At 38.0% G+C, this 21,083-nt stretch overlaps 1 protein-coding gene across 3 annotated transcripts in view; it reads left to right on the top strand.

Annotated features, from left to right (window-relative positions):
- Window positions 1–21,083, top strand: part of LOC101788077 (E3 SUMO-protein ligase RanBP2) — a 56,546-nt gene that overhangs the window by 13,947 nt on the left and 21,516 nt on the right. For all 3 annotated transcript variants that reach the window (XM_063229716.1, XM_063229715.1, XM_063229714.1), the window contains exons 7-19: window positions 1,064–1,256; window positions 5,234–5,321; window positions 7,321–7,527; window positions 9,562–9,743; window positions 9,829–10,004; window positions 10,435–10,558; window positions 11,382–11,543; window positions 11,903–12,040; window positions 12,118–12,264; window positions 13,541–13,720; window positions 13,827–13,910; window positions 16,640–16,775; window positions 20,685–20,779. In XM_063229716.1, the coding sequence (XP_063085786.1) occupies window positions 1,064–1,256; window positions 5,234–5,321; window positions 7,321–7,527; window positions 9,562–9,743; window positions 9,829–10,004; window positions 10,435–10,558; window positions 11,382–11,543; window positions 11,903–12,040; window positions 12,118–12,264; window positions 13,541–13,720; window positions 13,827–13,910; window positions 16,640–16,775; window positions 20,685–20,779 (1,912 nt within the window). The remainder of the gene's footprint in view (window positions 1–1,063; window positions 1,257–5,233; window positions 5,322–7,320; window positions 7,528–9,561; window positions 9,744–9,828; window positions 10,005–10,434; window positions 10,559–11,381; window positions 11,544–11,902; window positions 12,041–12,117; window positions 12,265–13,540; window positions 13,721–13,826; window positions 13,911–16,639; window positions 16,776–20,684; window positions 20,780–21,083) is intronic.

The following is a 21,083-nucleotide window of genomic DNA, read 5'->3' as shown; positions in this document are numbered from 1 at the left end:
TTTTTTTTTTTGTAACCCATACCGGGCATCAAACTCATGACCGTATACTTGCAAGGCAAGTGCTTATGCTGCTGAACTAAATCTCCAGCCCCTGTTTCATATTTTTATAATTTTTTTGGCTCACTTCAAGAAACTCAGCTGGATTCTCATCACCTTTATTTATTCTGTTAAACTATTACATGTTTTAAAGCTTCTGGCAAGTTCAGTTACTTGTACATGAGAAAATAAAGTTTCTGAAAAAAAACAAAAGGGACAAATGAATAGTGCCTCACAGGTCTCTTAAGCCTTTGAGAACCTCTGAAGATTCCCAGATTCACTTGTTAGAAGGAATCTGTGTTCTGATTGCTTTATTATAAGCTGCTTTGTATTTGTTTTTACTTTTCTTATAAAAGGAAGATTGTGGAATCATGAATATTTAGAAACACTAATTAAAGCTGAGTGTGGTGGCACATGCTTATAATCCCATACTCGGGAGGCTGAGACAGGAGGAAAATTGCAAGTTGGAGACCTTTACAAAGTGAGCTCAAGGCCAGCCTGAACGGCATATTGAGACCCTGTCTCAAAAAGACAAACAAAAGAAAAAAAAACACTAAGTAAAATAAGGATTACAAATAATGGAAAGAATTATAATTTAATTCTACTTATCTCTGTTGCAAGAGCAATTATTATGTTGATACTCAAAATATCTGTCAGTTTTTTACTGTGCTTTGGAAATGGAATGTGCGATTTAAGAAATTTCAGCTTGTGCATCAAGAAACTGGAAAATGATATTCCGACTTGACTCTAGTTTATACAAAATTGTTTTGTATTGTTACTATGATTGGAGGCCAAGAAATGACTATTTTGGAGTAAGATATTCTAAGGGTTAAAGTATAAGAAGTATGTAAGATAAAAATAAGCACTAAATAGTTCATAATTGATGGTATACAGAGTAAGAATTGATAGAACTGGCAGCACAGAAGATGAATCTTGAAAAAAACTTTGTTACTTTGAATCGATTATATGAAACCAATTATTTGTGATGCAGTAGTGTTGACTACTGTTTGACCTTTTAATATTGCAGTTTTGATAGTGTCCTTCAGTGCGTGAAACCTTCAGTAGGTGGAAATGATGAGCTCTCAGTTGTCTTCCAAGAAGTGAGAGGACACTTCTACCTGCATGCCGGCTCCCTGCTGCTGAAAATGGGTCAGCATAGTGACATCCAGTGGCGTGCGCTCTCCGAGCTGGCTGTGTTATGCTATCTTGTAGCATTTCAGGTAAGCCTTTTCCAGCTCAGGTACAGGTGACATTTCACCATGGCTTATCACGTTCTCATGGAGCTGTGCCCTGGTACTAATGGAAATACATGAGAAAGGCTTTAGAATTAAAGGTAAAGTGAAAGTCAGGTTAATAGGTTAAAAACAACTTGGAATACACAATACTGGCAAGACTGGTGAAACAGCTATGTAGCAGTGTGTATTGCTGTAACTTAAAAGACCAGTTTGAAGAGTTTGATCATTGCTGGAAATGTACGGGCATAATTTCAAATACAGATAAAAAACTTGATTCAAAAATGTATATATGACAAAGACAATAAGCACATTTTGGGGGGTATGATTAAGATATCACTGATTTACCCATTTAACATATTCACATGAAAACACAAACATATAACCTGTTTGTAACATGAATATGATTACTGATATTATTTATGTTTATCTTTTTTTTTGAGACTGAATCTTACTAGCCTGGGCTGGTCATACAGCAATGCTGCCTCAGCCTCCCAAGTGCTGGGCTTGCAGGCGTGCATTACCATACCCAGCTGTGCTCATGTTTGAAAACAAAATCTTTCCTATACAAAGATTGTGGTGGGAGGAAAATATGACATAATCTTCTTTTTTTCTTCTTTAATATGACTGAATTTTTTTGTTTTTTTAATCAGTACCAGGGATCAAACTCACAACCATGTGCTTGCAAGGCAGGCGCTTATGCCACTCAGCTAAATCCCCAGCCCCAATATGACAGAATCTTAACACTTGTTATTAGATTATGGAATTCTGGCTTTTACCTCTTTCCCAATGCATTTTTTTAGTTTTAATGCCTTGTTTTGGAGACAGTGTCTTGGTATGCAGTTTAGGCTGGCCTTGAACCTACATAGAGCCCAGGATGGCTCTAAACTCATAGTGATCCTCTGCCTCACCTCCTGAGTGCTGGGATTACAGGTATGCACCACCAGACCCAGCTTTTCAAATTTGTCTTAGTGTTTGCAGTACATAATGACTGCATTCACTTAGGTTGGTACATGTACAGAACACATCTTTTTTTTTTTTTTTTTTTTTTAAATTCTTTTCCCCCTCCTCTTCCCTCCATCTCTTGTATCACTTTTGAAGTGAAAAGAAATGAGCACTCTTGCAAAAAAGAATTAAGCAGATATACAAAAATGATTATTAGCTTTAAAGAATGAATTTTTTCTTCTTCTTCTTCTTTTTTTTTTTTGTTTGCTTGGAGGAACAAGAAAAGATTCCTTAAATTCCTTTTTTATCGGTACCAGGGATCGAACTCAAGACTGCCTGCTTGCAAGGCAGGCGCTTATGCTGCTGAGCTAAATCCCAAGCCCCCAAGATTCGTTAAATTCCATAGAAAGCATCCTTCTGGTTCATATTCTATCTTTTCTAAAATGCTGCTGCTGTTCACCTTCAAGTGTTCTGTGCTGTTATCTATTTAATAGAACTTTTTAGATTCATAGGAATATGGTACTTGGGGCTTGAACTTAAGGCCTTTACTCTGAGCTATATCCCCAAATTATCTAATTAGGTCAGCTTTTTTGGGGGGGGTACTGGGGATTCAACTCATGACCTAGCTCTTTCTGAATTTCCCCAGTCCCTTTATTTTATTTCAATTTATTTTGGTTGGTTGGTTTTAAATTAGAATCTCACTAAGTCACGGATTTGCCTTTCCAGGTTGGGCTCAGATTTGGTCATTTTGCCTCCCAGAGAGCTAACAAACCATGCCAGCCTGCCACACTTCATAAGGAATTGATTTAATAGTAAAAATTAGGAAAGTCATCAAGGGTCATTCATTACATAAATGTTAGAAGGCTGTTGGTTTTTATAGAAATTTTCAAGTAATGGAAAAAAAATTTTTTTAAGTAGTTCAGGCTGGCCCTGAACTCACTGTGTAGCACAAGCATGAAAGGAAGGTTGTTAGCTAGTATTTGGTAGATGTGCAGTTAGGTCAGATGAATTTCTCTTATCATAGCACTTGCAGACTCCCGTTGGAGTGGTGCTGTGTGGTTCCCACAGATTGGCATACCTCAGGAGGCATCTCGCAGTCTCTTGAGCCCTATTTTTAGTTAGGATGAGAGGACGTGGTAATGCTTAGACTTAGTGATTTATAATTAGTTATTTGGTCACAAATTGAGGTGTTGAATAATTCTGTAAGAGTAACCAGATACATGAATGGAGATCAGTTTGGAAACATAATTATTTTGTGTGTTTGCTTTTGTGTACTGTTTTTAATATGCATAGGTGACAAAGTGATGTGTTTAGAAAACTTACAGGTAAAAGGCCAAATCAGACTAATGTTTTTGAAATTCAGAAAGCATAAGTTTTTAAGTTCTACTGTGTTTTGTTTTTGTTTTTGTTTTTGGTCTTTTTGAGACAGGGTTTCACTTTGCAGTTCAGGCTGGGTAGAAGCAGTTCATGCTGGCTACAACACCCTGTAGCCCAGGCTGACTCGAATTTGCATCAGTCCTCCTGGCTTAGCCTCCCCACATGTTGGGATTACAGGTGTGTACCACTATGTCCAGCTATGTTCGACTTATTTTGAAAAATTAGTATCTTAATGGGGCACAGTGGTATAACCTGTAATCCTAGCACTAGAGAGGCTATGGCAGGGAGAAGATTGCTATAAGTTCAAGGCCAGCCTGAACTGTATAGTGAGGCTTTGTCTAAAAAGAAAAGAGAAATATTAGTATCTTTGGGAAACTAATTATATTACATGGCTCCATATTATAGTGTTGCATGAGAGTACATCGTATGTGTGTGTAGTTTTGTTGTTTGTTGTTTGTTTGCTTGTCTTTTTTGAGTCAGAGTTTGTATAGTTAAGCTGGCCTGGAACTCATAGTAATCCTTGTGCCTAAGCCTCCTGAGTGCTGGGATTACACTCTGTCTTGCAAAGTGTTTTATTTTTGAGACAGAGTACAGGCTGAGCTTGAACTCGCTGTGTAGCCCAAACTGGTCTTAAAATCCTGTCAGCCTTCTCGGGCCTCAGATTACACGTGTACAGCATCACACCCAGTTGCAGTATATTGTGAAGACTTTTTTACCTTCATTCCATAATCTCTACATCTCTGCCCTGGAAACACTTTACTCCTTTCTTATAATTCTTCAAAATAATTAACTCAAAAGATGTTTTGTGTATCTACTAGCAGAACACACATGTCCTATGTCATTTCACTGTACCATGTTTTTTGTTGGGTTTCTTTTAAAGCCAGGGCCTTAGGACTAAGACATTACTTAAGTTGCTTTTACTATTTGCTTTTGTGCTTCAAATAATTCAGCAACAAACGTTGTGCTGTTTTCACATGTGGAAACTGATAGCAGGCGAAATCTCTGAAAGAATTGAAAGATTGAAGTACATTATATGTAAGCATTTATAAATTTTAGAGCTCTTGCAAGTTTTCTGCCTTACAGAGATTGTAACAATTTATATTTCCACCAGTACTTAACGTTATGAGAGAGGATGAAGGTGTAGCTCAGTGACAGACTGAGTGCTTACCATGCATTGGGCCTAGGGTTTGTTCTCTAGCACTCCACTATCACCACTACAAACTGTTGGGAGGCTGAGGCAGGAGGATCAGAAGCTCAAGCTTGGATGGACAACTTAAGTAAGTCCCCATAACAAAATGAAATACTTTTTGTGGGGCCAGAGCTATAGCTCAGCGGCAAAGCACCTGCCTGGCAAGCATGAGGTTGTAAGTTCAGTTCCTGGTACCAAAAACAAAAAAAAACCTTTTAAAAGTGTAGGAATGTAGCTCAGTCCAAAAACCCTAGGCTCAGTCTCAGTACTGCCAAAAAAAATGCTCTTTTTAGTTATACTTTATAATTGTGTTCCCATTTGCAGTATTTTCCAATCAAATTTAATTATTAACTTTATTCATTATCAAAAATATGTGATAGGACTATCTTAGAAATTTGAGGGGGAAGATATTTGCATACCACTGAATTAAAATTTTTGATTCTAAAATTACCAGGTTCCAAGACCAAAGATTAAATTAATAAAAGGAGACGCTGGACAAAATCTACTGGAAATGATGGCCCATGATCGTTTGAGCCAGTCAGGTAATAGTAATGTTTTAATTGACTTACAGTTACTTATTTCAGTATGGGGGAATTGAACTCACAATCTTGTGCTTGCTAGGCAAGTGCTTACGCCACTGAGCTAAACCCCCAGCCCTTAATTGACTTAATTTAAAGGAAAATAAAGGAGAATTACTATGTAGTGTCATTAAAAAGAATGAATACTTGCTACTATTTGCTCTTATATGGAAGTGACTCCTGAGCCTTTATGTAGTTAGTAGAGGCTCACCCTAAAATTTTTAGAGCATTTCCTGAATTGAGTAGCATTACTCAATTGCCAACCATTTAATACCAGCTCCTTGTAAAACAGTGCCATGGTTGATACAAGCTCAGGGATGCATCTGTCTCTTGAATTGCTGAGAAGGAAGCTGCTGTGCATACATCCTCTTATGTGCTGAGAACTATGAAGGCATTTCTCAGCTTGGTGGCTTGGGATAGTGCCTGGGGGGCTGTACATGCTGCCTGACCTTTTGCTGAACCAGGGACTTCAGGGGCGGCCAGGTAGTGAAGCAGTAAACTAGAGACATAGTTGTCTCTGGGGAGAGGTTTGGGGGTAATGCTGGTGAATCTCATGAAGAGCAGGCTATTTCATCTGAGTCACTGTGAGCTTTGGTTTCTCCTGAGGCTGTCAGAGTGCCTGGTGCGCCTGTCTCATGGCCCACTCTCAGAGGGAGTTAATCTTTGGAGTGACTTTTTTTCTTTTCTTCTTTTGTCTTCTACCTGGCACAGCCAGCACAGTTGGCAAGGTATCACACTTAATAAAATCAGCTGTGTTTGCGGTCTTTGATCCAGGCATTTAAGTTTACTAAGACAGAAATAGTCTGTTAGTAGTCATACCTGACTGACCAGCAGAATTAATCCCAAGGAGAAAGTATGTCTGAACAGCTTGATTCACACACTAGTTGTCCATCCATCCTCACAACCCAGTGCTGATTAGTAATCCCCATTTTCCCTAATTTCCTGGGCCTTGGCAGTCACTAATCTGCTGTCTCTTTTTAAGGCTGGCACTGTGCTGCTGAGTTATATCTCTGGCCCCCTACTGACTTTTTAAAAGCCAATTGCAGAGCTGGGTGTGGTGGCATACACCTGTAGTCCCAGCACTCAGGAGGCTGAGGCAGGTGGATACTTGCAAGTTTGAGACCAGCCTGGGCTATAAAATGAGCTTAATGCCAGCTGCACTCTGTAGTGAGACTCTATCTCAAAAAGGCCAAAAAAACAAAGGCCACTGGAAATATTTCCTATAATCATATAGTATTTAGATGTTTGTGACTGGCTACATTCACTTTGCCTGAATTCACTATGTTGTAGCATATATTAGTACTTTATTTATCCAAGGAGTGCTTTATTGATTCATCACCCCAAACTTGGATAATTAAGAAACGTCTTGGAGTGAGGCCTGAAAATACTTCTTAAAAGCTACCTAGCTAGCTATGGATGTATGCACCTATGGATTGATGGATGGATGGATGGATGGATGGATGGATTTATTTATTTATTTAAGACAGGGTTTTACTGTGCAATTCAGGCTGGTCTTGAACTTACTTTGTAGTCCAGGTTGGCCTTGAACTTGCAGTGATTCTCCTGCCTCAGTTTCCACCCATCTTAAAAGCCTTTTAGAGGAGCATACTGGTGGGCCAGATTTAGAGTCAGTGTATCAAGTCAGAGAATTAGAGCTTTGTCCTGCTATTGTCTGATGGCTGCTTAAAGCCTACAGTTTTCTAAAATGCAAATACTTGTGCCAATTTCCACTCATGTTTCTCTTTTAGGTAAACACAGGTTATACTCAGTCTGTACTCTGTTTATTTCTATATAAGCACATTTTTATTGTCCTGTTGGGGTTCAGGGTTGGAGAGTAAGGTCTGAGATAATTATGTTATTTCCTCCTTGGGTGTATACATGAAATAGTTAAATGTAATTATAATCTGTTTATCATAAAATGATAGAAATAACTTCTTTCTTTCTTTTCTTTTTTTTTTTTTAGGGCACATGTTGCTAAACCTAAGTCGTGGCAAGCCAAATCTTATAAAGGAGATTGTGGAATCTTTTGCCAATAAATGTGGGCAGGCTGCTCTGTATGATGCTCTGTTTTCTAAGTCTCCTAAGGAGAACTCTTTCCTCATTAGTGATGACATTGGGTACATTGATGTGCGAGCACCGGGGCCTGATGAGTTGGCTAGATACGATATTGGTAAGTTGTGTCTCAACAGAAACATTCTGCATCTTAATCCTTTTATATTAGGAAAATACATTGCCCATAATTTCACTCCCCAGGAATAATGGCTTAACATCTACCTGTATTCCTTTCAGGATTTTTTCCTGGGGCTAGTGGGTAAAATGTATAATATATATGCTTACTGTGTATGTATATATAAAAATATATATACTGTTGTCTTTTTTCATTAAAAATAATACAATAGAATCTATAGTAAAACTATGTAATGGTACTGGGGATTGAACTCATGCCCTTGCGCTTACCAAGCAAGCGCTTGAACTGCTGAGCTAAATCCCCAGCCCAGCAATATATTTTTTCTGAATCTGCTGTAATTTGCTAGCTACATTCTGTTATTGGGCACTCAAATTATTTTGTTTTTCCACTATTAAGAGTAAGACATTTCTTGTTTAATGACCAGGCTATAGTCCTGAGACTAGGTCATTAAATGAATTGCTTGGTAAATGAGAAATTATATATAATTGTGCATTATAGTATTGAGGACAGAAATTATCAAAAGGAACTCCTGCTTGATGACTTTGCTTTTATTTGCATAACATTTTCTTTTGTCTTTTTGAGACAGGGTTTCACTGTGGAGTTTAGGCTGGCCTTGAGCTCACTTTGTAGGCTAGGCCGATCTCAAACTTGAAAGGATCCTCCTGCCTCAGCCTCCTAAGTGCTGGGATTATGGGGCTGCCCCATCATGCCTGGCTTTGCATAGCTGTTACATGCAGTCCTATAATGTATAACACTACAATACTTACAGCAAAACTTACAGTACTTATAAGCAAGGTGAACTGTACAAAAAACGTTGAAGAAAATAAGATGTACATGGGGCTGGGGATTTAGCTCAGCGGCATAAGTGCCTGCCTTGCAAGCAGGCAGTCGTGAGTTCGATCCCTGGTACCGATAAAAATGAAAAAGACCAAAAAAATAAATAAAATAAAATAAAAAAATCATAAATCTGAGCAGTTGTTAAAGTGGTAGGTTGTTAAATGAGAAATATCTCTAATATAGTAAGTCTCCAGTTCAGCAAAGTAGTTCCATTCTGGGAGAATTATTCATAAGTGAAATTTCATTTGTAAGCTGATAAAATGAATCTTATACAATATACCTGTGAAAGTTAGCAACTCAAATGTTTATATATCAAAACTTACTTTTAAATTATTTCTGTAGCAGAGTTCCTTAAAGTAGCTAAAGAGACGAACATCTTTAAATCTATTATAAATTGCCAAACTGCCAAAAAGACTATACCTCTACGCTTCTTTTTTTTTTATCTTTTGTCTTTTTCCTTTTTATCGGTACCAAGGATCAAACTCACGACTACCTGCTTGCAAGGCAGGTGCTTATGCCGCTGAGCTAATTCCCCAGCTCCACTTCTACGCTTCTGGAACCCCATAAACTTTTCAGTATTGGATTTCTTATAGAAGGAGGAAAGATCTCTTTAATAATAAACTAATGCAATGGTAACCCCATTTTTTAATGATTCTCTGCTGAAAGGAAAATCCAGTAAGGTTTCCTTTTAGGTGTGCATTCTATTTTTTTTTTTTTTTTTTTTTTTTTTTTTTGAGACGGGTTCTCGCTATGCAGTTCAGGCTTGCCTTGAGCTCACTTTGTAGCCCAGGCTGGTCTCGAGCTTGCAATCATCCTCCCACCTCGGCCTCCTGAGTGTTGAGATTACAGGCCTGAGCCATCATGCCCTAGGTGTGCATTCTTTATTTGATCTGTGTCAGTAGACCTGGCTTAATGAGTGTTAGTGAGTCTCAGTTTTTTTAGATGGCCTGGAAAAGGACGTTCTTAATCGCAGCTGTTAAAATTTCTAGTTACAAAGGCTGACTGCGTTTGATAAAGACTTGAGATTGTACTTATCCTAATTTTTCCGTTGTGGTGTATAGAAGCAATCAATAATTTTGTAATTTTACATAAGCTAATTGTGTACATATTCTACCAGTATTGATGGCATAAAGTAAGTCTCAAAGCCTCAACTCCAGCCAAGTCTCCCTTTCATTGCAGGTGCTGTTCGAGCCCATAATGGAAGCCTCCAGCACCTGACTTGGCTGGGTTTACAGTGGAATTCACTGCCTTCTGTACCTGCATTTCGAAAGTGGCTAAAGCAGCTTTTTCATCATTTGCCTCAGGAGACATCAAAGCTTGAAACAAATGCACCTGAATCAATATGTATTTTAGATCTTGAGGTAAGTGAGCATTCCAACAAACTAATTACGGAGTGTGATTTAATGTTTTTTCTAACTTACATCAGGTTTTCTTTAAATACAACAGGTGTTTCTGCTTGGAGTCATATATACCAGCCACTTACAGTTAAAGGAGAAGCACTATTCCCACCGCAGCCACTACTACCCGCTGTGCCTGCCGCTTCCTGTGTGCAAGCAGCTGTGTGCTGAGAAGCAGAAATCATGGTGGGATGCAGTTTCTGCTCTCATTCACAGAAAGGCAGCGTGAGTAGTGAACTGGGAACAGCCTTACTTGTTCTCAAGGGCTACCAGCATGTAACTTGATACTAGCTGTGGTGGTAAATACCTGCAGTCCTAGCAGCTGGGAGGCTGAGACAGGAGGACTGCAAAGTTAATCCCAGTTAATCTGGTCATTTAGCTTAGACCCTGTAAAAAATAAAAATGAAGAGGGCTGAGGATATAGGTCAGTATGATGGCCTTGATACGGTCTCCAGTACTGGGAGAGGGAGTAAATATGATTTACTTTGTGGGTATTGGGAATTGAATTCAGAACCTGGAGCTTGTCAGGAAGGTGCTACACTGCTGAGCTGTATCCCTGGTGCGAGAACAAGATTTACTTTGTCACAAGATAGTGCAGGTCTGACTGTGGAGTTATATATCTTTTAAAGAAGCTATTGAATACAACTTTTTTTAGACCTGGAACTGCAGCAAAATTGCGGCTTTTAGTTCAGCATGAACTAGTCACCCTAAGAGGCCTAGAAAAACATGGCCTTCAACCTGCTCTGCTTGTGCACTGGGCAAAATACCTCCTGAAAACGGTGAGTTCATTGAATTATACTTCTTAAAATAATAATGCCTTAATTTTTGAAAACCTTGAACTGAAACAGTAGTGTTTTCACATTAGCTGTTGGAATGTGTTTTTAAATTTTGCCATAGAGTTAATGAAATTCACCGTAAGCACTTAAGAAGCATGATGTCCAGTACAGGATATAGGTGGGAGCTGTTGCCATTGTTAATAATTAGTTAAATAATTATTGCCCACCCTGAAAATTTTTTAAAAGTATTGGGTGGCATAGGGCCTTTTAGGTAAGGACATTACAGGTCTCCCTAAATACTTACTGTCTTTTTTGTGTCAGAATTAGATGTAGATGATTAACTCTTTGCTCACACTATGACACTTGCAAAGAAGCAGTCTTTGGGCATCTAAAAATGCTATTTTTATAGCATGGGCTGTCTGATACAAGTAGTACAGTGATACCTTGGTTCAGGAACTTGATTCTTTCCACAGTTTTGTTCACAAAGCAAGTTGAATAAGATCCAAATCAAATTCAGTGGTTAGGTTCAGTGTTGGCTTTACAGGGAAATTTGATTGGATTCTCATCCAGTTTGGTTTGCGACCAGGATCATGGGAAGAGTTGAGTTTGTGAATTGAGGCACTATTGTATTATAGAAAGTATTTAAAAGCTTACTGTCTTGTGTTGAGGTGGTTCATTATTCCAGGATTTGCGAAGTCAAACAAATGACTTGAGAGTGCTTTTGGTTTTGACTAGAAAATTTTACTGTTCATACCATTTGTAGATGAATTTTTAGATGTGATCATGTGTGTTCCTTAAGGTTGTATCTTCTAACTTTGTGTTTTAGGGCAGCAGTCTTAATTCTTTCTATGACCAACGGGACTACATAGGCAGAAGTGTTCATTATTGGAAGAAAGTTTTACCATTGTTGAAGATAATAAAAAAGAAAAACAGTATTCCCGAACCTATTGATCCTCTGTTTTTACATTTTCATAGTGTTGACATTCAGGTAATAGAGAATATTTTTCCAAATTAATTCCTAACAAACCAATAAAAATATTGATTCTTTAAATAAATCGGTTTGCTCTTTATAGTGTTATTGCTTTCTAAATGCATTACTGACAAGAAATATTATGGCAGAGAGTAATAAGATATGAATCTTGTCAAATTATACAGTATTTGAAAAATCTTTGGGGTCTGATGTTCTGAATAGAAGTGGTGTGAGGGGGGGCTGGAGATTTAGCTTAGCGGCATAAGTGCCTGCCTTCCAAGCAGGCAGTTGTGAGTTTGATCCCCGGTACCAATAAAAAGGAAAAAGATAAAAAAAAAAAAGAAGTGGTATGAGTAAAAACTGCTTGATGTGTTTAGGTCTCTGAAACTGCTGAATATGAAGAAGAGGCACACATCAGTTTTGCTATATATGAGGCAGTTAATGGAAATATAGAAGATGCTCTGACTGTTTTTGAATCTATTAAAAGTGTTGTTTCTTATTGGAATCTTGCACTGGTAAGTAGGTGTGGTGCTTGGATTAAGAAACTTTCGTTTTTAAAAAATAAATTGTTTCATAAGAGCACCCTGTTTAGATTTTCCACAGGAAAGCAGAAGACATTGAAAATGATGCCCTTTCTCCTGAAGAACAAGAAGAATGCAAAAATTATCTGAGAAGGAGCAGGGACTACCTAATAAAGATTTTAGACAGCATTGATTCAAATCCGTCAGTGGTCCAGAAAGTAAGTTGCAAGTGGTTGACTGTCACTTAGGATCATTCATACTGATTGATGAAATTTTTTTGCTTTGGCTTTGTATTTTTTATAATTTCAGAATTATTTGGTGGTGGTTGCTGTTTATGTACAGAAGTCAGTGTGTGTGCATAAATGCTCTTAGTTTTTTGTTTTATCTTAGTTTTGCTGCCTTTTTCTTTTCAGTTTGTTTGGTTTTTTGAGATCTTAATATGATAGTACTGGCTGGCTTAGGACTCTGTGTAGCCCCAACTGGCCTCAAATTTGTGGTTTCCTGCATCAGCTTCCCAAGTGCTAGTGTTAGGAAAACATCACTATATCCAGCTGATGCTCTTTTTTAAAGTTTGGTCAACTCGGTGTGCACAGTTAACAAAAGTACTTGTAGTATTAGAAAAGCTTTCTAGTCTGTGAACGTAATTCAGCGGTAGACTGCTTGGTTAGTGTACATCGACCCTGGATTTGATCTCTAGCACCACTGAAAAACAAAAGGTTTCTAAAAAGTATGCATTGTAAAATTTTTTTTCTTGGCAGTGTGACCAAAACAAATATTGTAACTTTAGGCTGTTCTTAATGAACTTGCTGTAATGGAAGGTTGCTGATAGCTTCAGAACATCTCTTCTCATCCTTATCCCCTGCTGTGGGCCATCTTGTTTCCCAGCTGTCGTCAGTTTGACACTGTCAATATGGCTTTGAGTTAGGTTCTGCCTTCTTGCTGAGTATTTTATTGGTTAATTTATGTTGTGGCTGTTACATTGAGATTTATGCATCCCAGTATCTCTGTATCTTCATTCAGCATCAGTCAGAAAAGCCAGTAACCTGTGCATGTGGGAAAACTTCACGTATCTCTGCTATTAGTAGTACTTTGGTTCAAGTACTTATTTCTTTCCATGATTCTGTTGTTTTGTTTTGATTTTTTTTGTTGTTGTCTTTTTGAGACAGGATCTTACTAATGGAGTTCAGGCTGGCTTTGAACTCACTTTGTAGCCCATGCGGGTCTCAAACTTGTAATGCTCTCCAGCCTCAGCCTCCTGAGTACTGGGATTATAGGCATGTGTTACCACACCCATCTCTGGTGAAATAATTCTTAATTCTGTTTGCAACTTTAGATTATATGGCACCTCAACGTATATTATAATTTAAAGTATGAAGTGCTTCTTAGGAAATGAGAAAAATGTCAGCAGAATAAAACCAAATCTTTGTTTGTTTTAGAGGTTTTTTCCTGGTATTTTTGTAAGCTAAACCCTTTGGTTAATGTCTTCTATCTTAGCTGCCAGTGTCCCTGGAGTCAGTGAAGGACATGTTTAACTCCGTCATGCAGGATCTAGAGGACTATAGTGAGGGAGGTCCACTCTATAAGAATGGGAGTTTGCGAAATGCAGATCCTGAGATCAAACATTCTGTACTATCTCCCACCAGATACTCTCTGTCACCAAGCAAAAGTTATATGGTAAGTAGGAAAGAAAGGAAGCATTCTATATGGAATATGTTTCTTTTTAAAATGTTTTAAGCACTAATTTGTGATTATTTATTATGATTATTATAATTATTTTTAGTATTCTCCCAGAACACCACCTCGATGGGCAGAAGATCAAAATTCTTTGCTGAAAATGATCTGCCAACAAGTAGAGGCCATTAAGGTAAACCACTTAATTTCTCTAAATGAACCTCTTGTTCAAGATTTCTTCCTGTACCACTTCCATACTTTCTGAAGTTGTTCAAAATGTCCCCTTGCTGTATGCAGTAGTTTAGAGTCATACCATGTCCTCTTTATTAATCCTTAGCACCTTTTTTTAGGTGCCTATTAAAAATAGAGACTTTTATTCAGAATCATGATTCTGGTACAATGGTTCCCAAGTGATTGAATTGAATTACCAAAATAATCAGCGTATCTTGCTCTGTGGGTATTATTTCTCCATTGCCTGTAGAAGAGTATGGGTCAGATTTATAAGTAGCAATTGAAAGATGTTCTAAGCTCTGAAAAAGTTTAATCATTTGTAATGCTTTCATATGATTTTGGCCTAATGTCATAGTGCTCAGAGGGGTTTTACCTCTTTGAAATTAGAAATACAGTATAAGTAGATTTTTTAATGCTTACTGGTTAAACATTCAAACTTCTGAAGTGACATGAAGGAAATTTTGATAGGTGGCGATAACATTGTAGTCTTCAGTGTGTGACTTTAAAACAACTGTTTAGGAGAAAGTTTTTAGAATTTGTACAGCCATTTATATATTAGTTTTGTGCAGTATGGTCTGTGATGTCATATATTATCCTGACTTTGCATATAGGACTCAGGCATGCAGAATTATGTTCTGTGGAACCGTGGTGGATCTCAGGCTGTGGGCCTGAGAAGCTGGGTGCTGGTTATGGACTGTGCCACAGATAACTGATTTTGTATCTGTTGTCATCTCTCTCTCTTCTTTGACTTCTTTGCAAAGTGAGGGTTGCTGAATTCATTTTCCATCACACTTCCTGATTCTTTGAATTTGAAAAGGATGATTGCATCTGGGATTACAGGATTAGAATTCTGCACAGATGTCAGCAGTTAGTGCCCTGTTTCCCAGTCAAGACCCTAGCTTTTTGGTCTTGGACATGCAGCATCTGGCCCAGTGGAGGGATGAGGAGGGGGCTGCTGTTGGCCTTGAATACTGACAGTTATGGCTTCTAGGAGATTTCTATCTGAAACATGTCCAGGAGAAAGCAGAAATTGGGGTCTATTCTTATCTCACTTGTTATAACTGGTTAGGTGGATGGGTTGATATAAGGGAGTTCAAGACTTTTCAAAACTGACCTGTGTTCTGATAGCTAGAGTTTTTTATTTTTTGTGTTTTTGGAAAAAGAAACAACTTATTGATTCGTTCTCTTTTTGTAAGAGGACTTTTTATAGGTTCTGTTGCTGGATAGGGTATCCCTGTAGAGTTGTTCATAAAGCAGAAGAAAACAGATAGCTGGCAGTATAGTTAGACACCGATGAAGGAAAACTTCCAGAAGTACTTCAGAATGTGGCAGGAATGATGGGCAGATGCATTTGAAGTGTGACTTTTATTCAACATGCTTTTCAATCACACTCTGTACATAATAAATTCTGAGCAAATGTTAGTTGTTTTTCCTTTGTTGGTGAAGCATATGCCATGGCCTTGAGAATTAGCAGTGGTTTGTTTCAGGACATCTGGGTAAGAATTGAGATATGTCCAGGTGGCATGAAGAATGCAGTAGTGTGGAGAGCAGACTCTGGATTTGCAGATCATGAATGTCACAAGAGGTTTTTGGAGGTCTTGGATTTTGAGCTTCTGAACTTCAGAAAGATTAATGTTGGCAAGTATAGAATGGAAATGAGATCATTAGGAGTTTTTCTAGTTCAGAGTGAGCAAATAAAGATTGTGTTCTTTCGGGGTAGGGGGTGGATTGGCTGTGTAGTTCAGGCTAGTCTTCAGCTCACTGTGTATCCCGGGCTGGCCTTGCACACATGGCAGTCTTTGTGTCTTGACTTCTAGAGTATTGGGGAGAATCATGTTCTTTTTGGTTCTGGGGATTGAATTTACCACCTTGTGCTTGCCAGGCCCTTCTTTTTTTTAAAACCGTAAGCACAGATTAATTTTCAGACTAGTAGGCTAATAAACATATAAAACACATACGACAGTTATACTAAATCAAGGTACACTTTTAGATACATTGTCCATGCTGGATTCCAATAACTTATTTTCTGTTTCTTTTCCTATTGTCTCTTTCATTTTGTTCTTTATATCCACTGGTTATCTAGGTAAGAGAAACCATGTAATATTTAAGCTTGTGATTTACTTCACTTAACATTATAATCTTATAGTGCATTCATCTTCCCAAAGGTAACTTGAGTTTATTCTTCTTGATGCCAGAATAGTACTCCATTGTTTATAAATACCATACTTTCTTTATCCATTCATCTGTCAGTGAACATGTAGGGTGCCTGTAAGATTTAGCTATTCATGTTTTCGATACCTAGATTTTGTTGAAAAATAAAATTTCTTTAAAAATTGTGTAAGTTGGTTGGATATAGTCGTGCATGTTTGTAATTCCTGTACTCAGGAGGCTGAAGCCAGAGAAATGCCTCAAGTTAGAGGCCAGTTTGGGCTACATAGTGAGTTCAAGGCCAGCCTGAATTGCAGTGCATTTTGCATTTTGGTCTCAAAAATGAAAACAAAAAGTATTCTAAGTGTGCTTTGGCATTATTTCTGGTTGGGCATAATTCATTGTTTAAAATTACATTCTTAGGGGCTGGGGATTTAGCTCAGTGGCATAAGTACCTGCCTTGCAAGCAAGCGGTCGTGAGTTTGATCCCCGGTACCCATAAAAAAAAAAAAGTAAAATTACACTCTTTTTTTCTTTCAATAGAAAGAAATGCAGGAACTGAAACTAAATAGCAGTAATTCAGCATCCCCACATCACTGGCCCGTGGAGAATTATGGGCCAGACCCAATGCCTGATGGGTATCAAGGATCACAGGCTTTTCATGGGGCTCCACTCACAGGTGAGTTGGCAATTGGATAATCCTCAAGTTTTACTAAAGTCAGTTACATTTATGCAGGCATGCACAGGTACACACACATATAGCAGACATACTCCTGCCTCTTTTTATGTTGTACTGGGAAACTGAGGATCAAACCTAGGGCCTGAGGCATGCTAGGCAACAGCTCTACCTCTGAGCTATACCACAGTGTGGTCTGCCTACCTCTGCCATTAGATAGATAAGTAGTCTATATTTACTTATATGTGTGTTGGTATGTCTCTTTATATTGCTTAAAAAAACTGTATTTGTTATAATTGAGAATTTTAAAACTCCAAGCATTAAGGAAACAAGCTTTATCTGAACCCATGTGTATTAAGACAAAGGAATTCTCATAGATAAGCCTGAGTCTGAGGTGGGATTATTCCTGAAGTTGAGGAACATTAATGAATATAACATTACACTATGCACTAAGAGATGCCTAATTAAGACTTAAACTTCTAGGTAGTTATTTTGATTTTGTATATAGAGAGGCTGGTCATAAATAGGAAATTTCGTTTATTTTGAAATACCATTACTGTATGCAGGAGGACAAGAGGCTTGTAGTTAGACCATATTGTTTTTCACTTGTGCTTCAGCTGTGTGTGTTAACCTCCCTGAGTGTTGCCCTAGTACTGTGCTGTGAGCTTCTGGGTGTGTACGGAGTTGTGGGAGAGGGCTGCCTGGTGTTCACTTTACTGTGTCCAGACAAAGTCTCACCATGAATTCTGACTGGCCTGTGTGGTAGACAGCGTATGAGCCAAGCCTATGCACTGTGCTTCCTGTGGCTTGGCTGTGTGCAGAAGCACTTTGTGTGTGTAATTTGATTTAATTATAGTAACTGAGTGGTCACATGATTATTAAATCCTATTATACAGATGAGGAAATGGATTCAGAAAGGCAGTTTTTAGTCAGTTAGTTATAGATAGAGTTGGAGTTCAAACAGTGCTATTCTTAAAGGCCACTTGCCAGGATATTTTGTTGTCCAGAGGCAGAGATGTTAAAAATGGGATTATTTTCTTAATAATGTAAAATAAGATGAGTCAGATTTCTGAAATAGTGCAGGTTAAGCATTCTGAAAATTTTAAATGTGATGTGATGCCATTAGTGGGAAATTCTCCACCTGACTTCATGCGACAGATTGCACTCTGCATCTGTGTGCATTAAAAATGTTGTGTAGAATTTTTTAATCTGTATTTAATGTTTGCATGACAAGTGTATGAATTTGATATTTATTGGGAACTCCTCCCCAAGACATCGCATTGGATACATGCAAGTATTTTAAAATCTGAAACACTTCTGGTCTCTAGGATTTGCATAATAGCAGTCTGACCTTTGGTGGTATGTTTTTCTCTAACTGCTTTTAACCCAAAACAGATCTAGGATGAAACTAGATCAGAATAGCACATTGCTGTGATGTGATAGATAGGACTATACTGAAGGTCGTGCCACTGTCCTCTTACAACAAGGTGTTTTCAGTGCAGGCACATGGCAGAGACTCTTAGGGATGACATTTTGTGGATATGTGTGTGAGGTTCTGCTCACGCGTAACTCCTGGCGTCATTTGGAGCAGTGTGAGCAAGGTTGGTGGTTGGCTCACTTCTCTTAGGCTTCTTCAGGACTCCTAGCAGCCAGCCATTTGCCCCATTGGGCTTCAGGTTCCATCTCTGCTCTGTACAGGCATAGAGATCTTACAGTGTAATAAGCATGGCATCCACATTATCTCATTTCATTGCTGCTCTGATCTGGTGAAATATGAAGGAACAGCCTCATTTCACAGCCTTCATGTGGCTCACTGTCAGGGTTACAGAGCAGAGAAGGAGGAGCCCAGGTCTCCTGATCTTTGTTCTGGTGTTCATAGATTTTTTTTCCCTTAATAAAAGTAAAGAGTATTCCAAGATAGGAAACTGAAGTAACAAACGTTTTCTTTAGTTAAAGAAAACTAAAAACTCAGTCCCTTTAAAGCCATCCTGTAGACTTGCATTAACTTTTGGAACGTTTCCTCCCACCCCCCAGTACATAAAGTGTTTTTCTGTGAGATTATTATTATGTAGTATACAGATGAATTAGGCTACTTTAAAAATGTTACTTTTAAGTTCTGAGTAGTTTTTAAATTAAATAGTCTGAAAATTCAGTGACTGAGTATGTAGTATCCCTTTATGTGGCAGTACTGCCAGTTCTGTTGCTTTATCTATGTTTCTGGTTTGCAGTGGGTGTTGAACATCTTGCTCTCCACACATTCCTATGATTATTGATTCTTTTTAACCATGAATATCTGATCCCATCTTTGTACGCTTGCCTGTGTTGACTATCACCAGTATCCAAAAACCTTTGCCGATTTGTACAAAAAAAATGGTACCGGTTTTTAAGGGTTTTTTTTTTTGTTAAAAAAAAAAGACATTCAATACTTTATATAGTCACTTACATTTTTTCCTGAATTGTCTGTTCTGTAGTAGTTGCTTTTAGTTTATTTCTTTTGTTTTGCTTTTTTTGAGACACAGTCTTGCTATGTAGTTCAGGCTGGTCCTGAACTCACTGGGTAACCCCAGTGGGCAATCTTTCTGCTTCAACTTCCCAAGTGATGGGGTGATAGCTTTAGGCCACCTTTCCATACATTATTTTTCATAGCTTTAAGTGATCCTTTTTTTAAATTTCCAGTTGAGTTGCTGATAAAACAACTGAGAAAATCGTTAACCTTTTAAGATTCTTGCCTCGTGTCTGTCAGCTGATTCTGTGTTCGATGCCTGCTTCCACTTCACTGAGTGATTCCAAAATGGCTATCTTCAGGAAGTTCTTTTTGTTTTTACATTCAGACATGGGTTTCCACATAGGCTTTTCTCTAGGGCATTTTCAGTTCTTTTTCAAAATCAATTACTTGGCACTTGGTGGAGCAAACAGTGTCAGTTCTTTCATATACAGACAGACATGAAACATCTTTGTTTTGTTTCCTGGAATTCTGCAGTAAGAGAGATCTGGCGCAGGACTGTAGGCTTAATATGTGATACCTTTCTGTTTGATTTCATGGTAAAACTCAAAGCAGATGGAGCAGATAGTTTGTACATCAGCATTCGTGTTTTTACATGGGTGAAATTTGTTGTTCTTTCTTTTTTTTGAGACAAAGTCTCACCATGAATTCTGACTGGCCTTGAACTTAGTGATTTTCCTGCCTCAACCTGCTTGGTGGTAGGATTATAGGCATTCAGCACCACACCCAGCTTTGTTGTTTTTAAGAAACACTGGGTCTTGCTATGCAGTTCAGGCTATCCTTGAGCTTATTTTGTAGCCTAGGCTGGTCTCAAACTCAAAAGGATCCTCCTGCCTCGCCTCCTGAGTGCTGTGATTTACAGGAGTACACCACCATACCCGGTTTAAAGAACACATTTTATTTTGCTTTGAAATCTTTTTCATGAATTTTTCCCATGAGTTTTACCTGAACATTCTTAACACAGGTTTTCAAAATGTTTCCTTGTCACTCTAGAGACTTTTGAGGCTTACTCACTTTAGTAAGGTGGCAGTGAGAGCCATTAGATGCAGTTTTGATCCCTGTGTCATCTTTGTAACTTTGTAACTTCCAATATTCCTAATGTCCAGAGTCTAATGACTGCTTACTGATCTTAGAAAACAGAGCATCTGCTTTCTTCTTATTTACTTTCTGTATGCTTATTATGTATCCTCCTTAACTGTGGCCGGACTGTTCTCTTATTCTGTCATATTTAGCTATTTTCCTAGTCTGTCATGTGTGGCATTTTTTTAAATATAGAAAATTGAAAATCTAAGTGGTTAAATCTTTCATTGATTTCTTTACCTTTGTATTTATAGTTCTTGCCTAGATAGTCTTTTTACTGTGGTATAGATTTTAACAGTGCTCCCCTCCCCCCTCCTTTTTTTTTTTAGTTGCAACTACCGGCCCTTCAGTATATTATAGTCAGTCACCAGCCTATAATTCCCAGTATCTTCTCAGACCAGCAGCTAATGTTACTCCCACAAAGGTAACAAAGGAATCATTTATACATTTGCAACTATTTCCTTTTTAATTATTTAGGCTTTCTTTAAAGAAATTTAGATAGTAGTTCAATTTTAAAACTTATATATCCCGTAAGATACAGACATTTTAAATTTCTTTCCAGATAACAGGAGTTATACTTTACTTATAGTCACCTTCCTTTTCTATGATAATGATAATGTGAACATTTAGAATTTTTTAAAATGGGAGTGTTGGTGGTATATGTTCCTTTGTTTGACAGAAGTAGGACTAGGATGTCTTTGCCGAATCACTATGTGGTAAGTACTTGC

The sequence above is a fragment of the Cavia porcellus genome, unplaced genomic scaffold, assembly GCF_034190915.1.
Source record: "Cavia porcellus strain 051 isolate PalLab524CR breed Dunkin Hartley unplaced genomic scaffold, mCavPor4.1 scaffold_18, whole genome shotgun sequence".
NCBI classification, from domain to species: domain Eukaryota; kingdom Metazoa; phylum Chordata; class Mammalia; order Rodentia; family Caviidae; genus Cavia; species Cavia porcellus.
The sequence above is the reverse complement of the archived record's forward strand: the minus strand, read 5'-3'. Positions and strand labels throughout refer to the sequence as shown.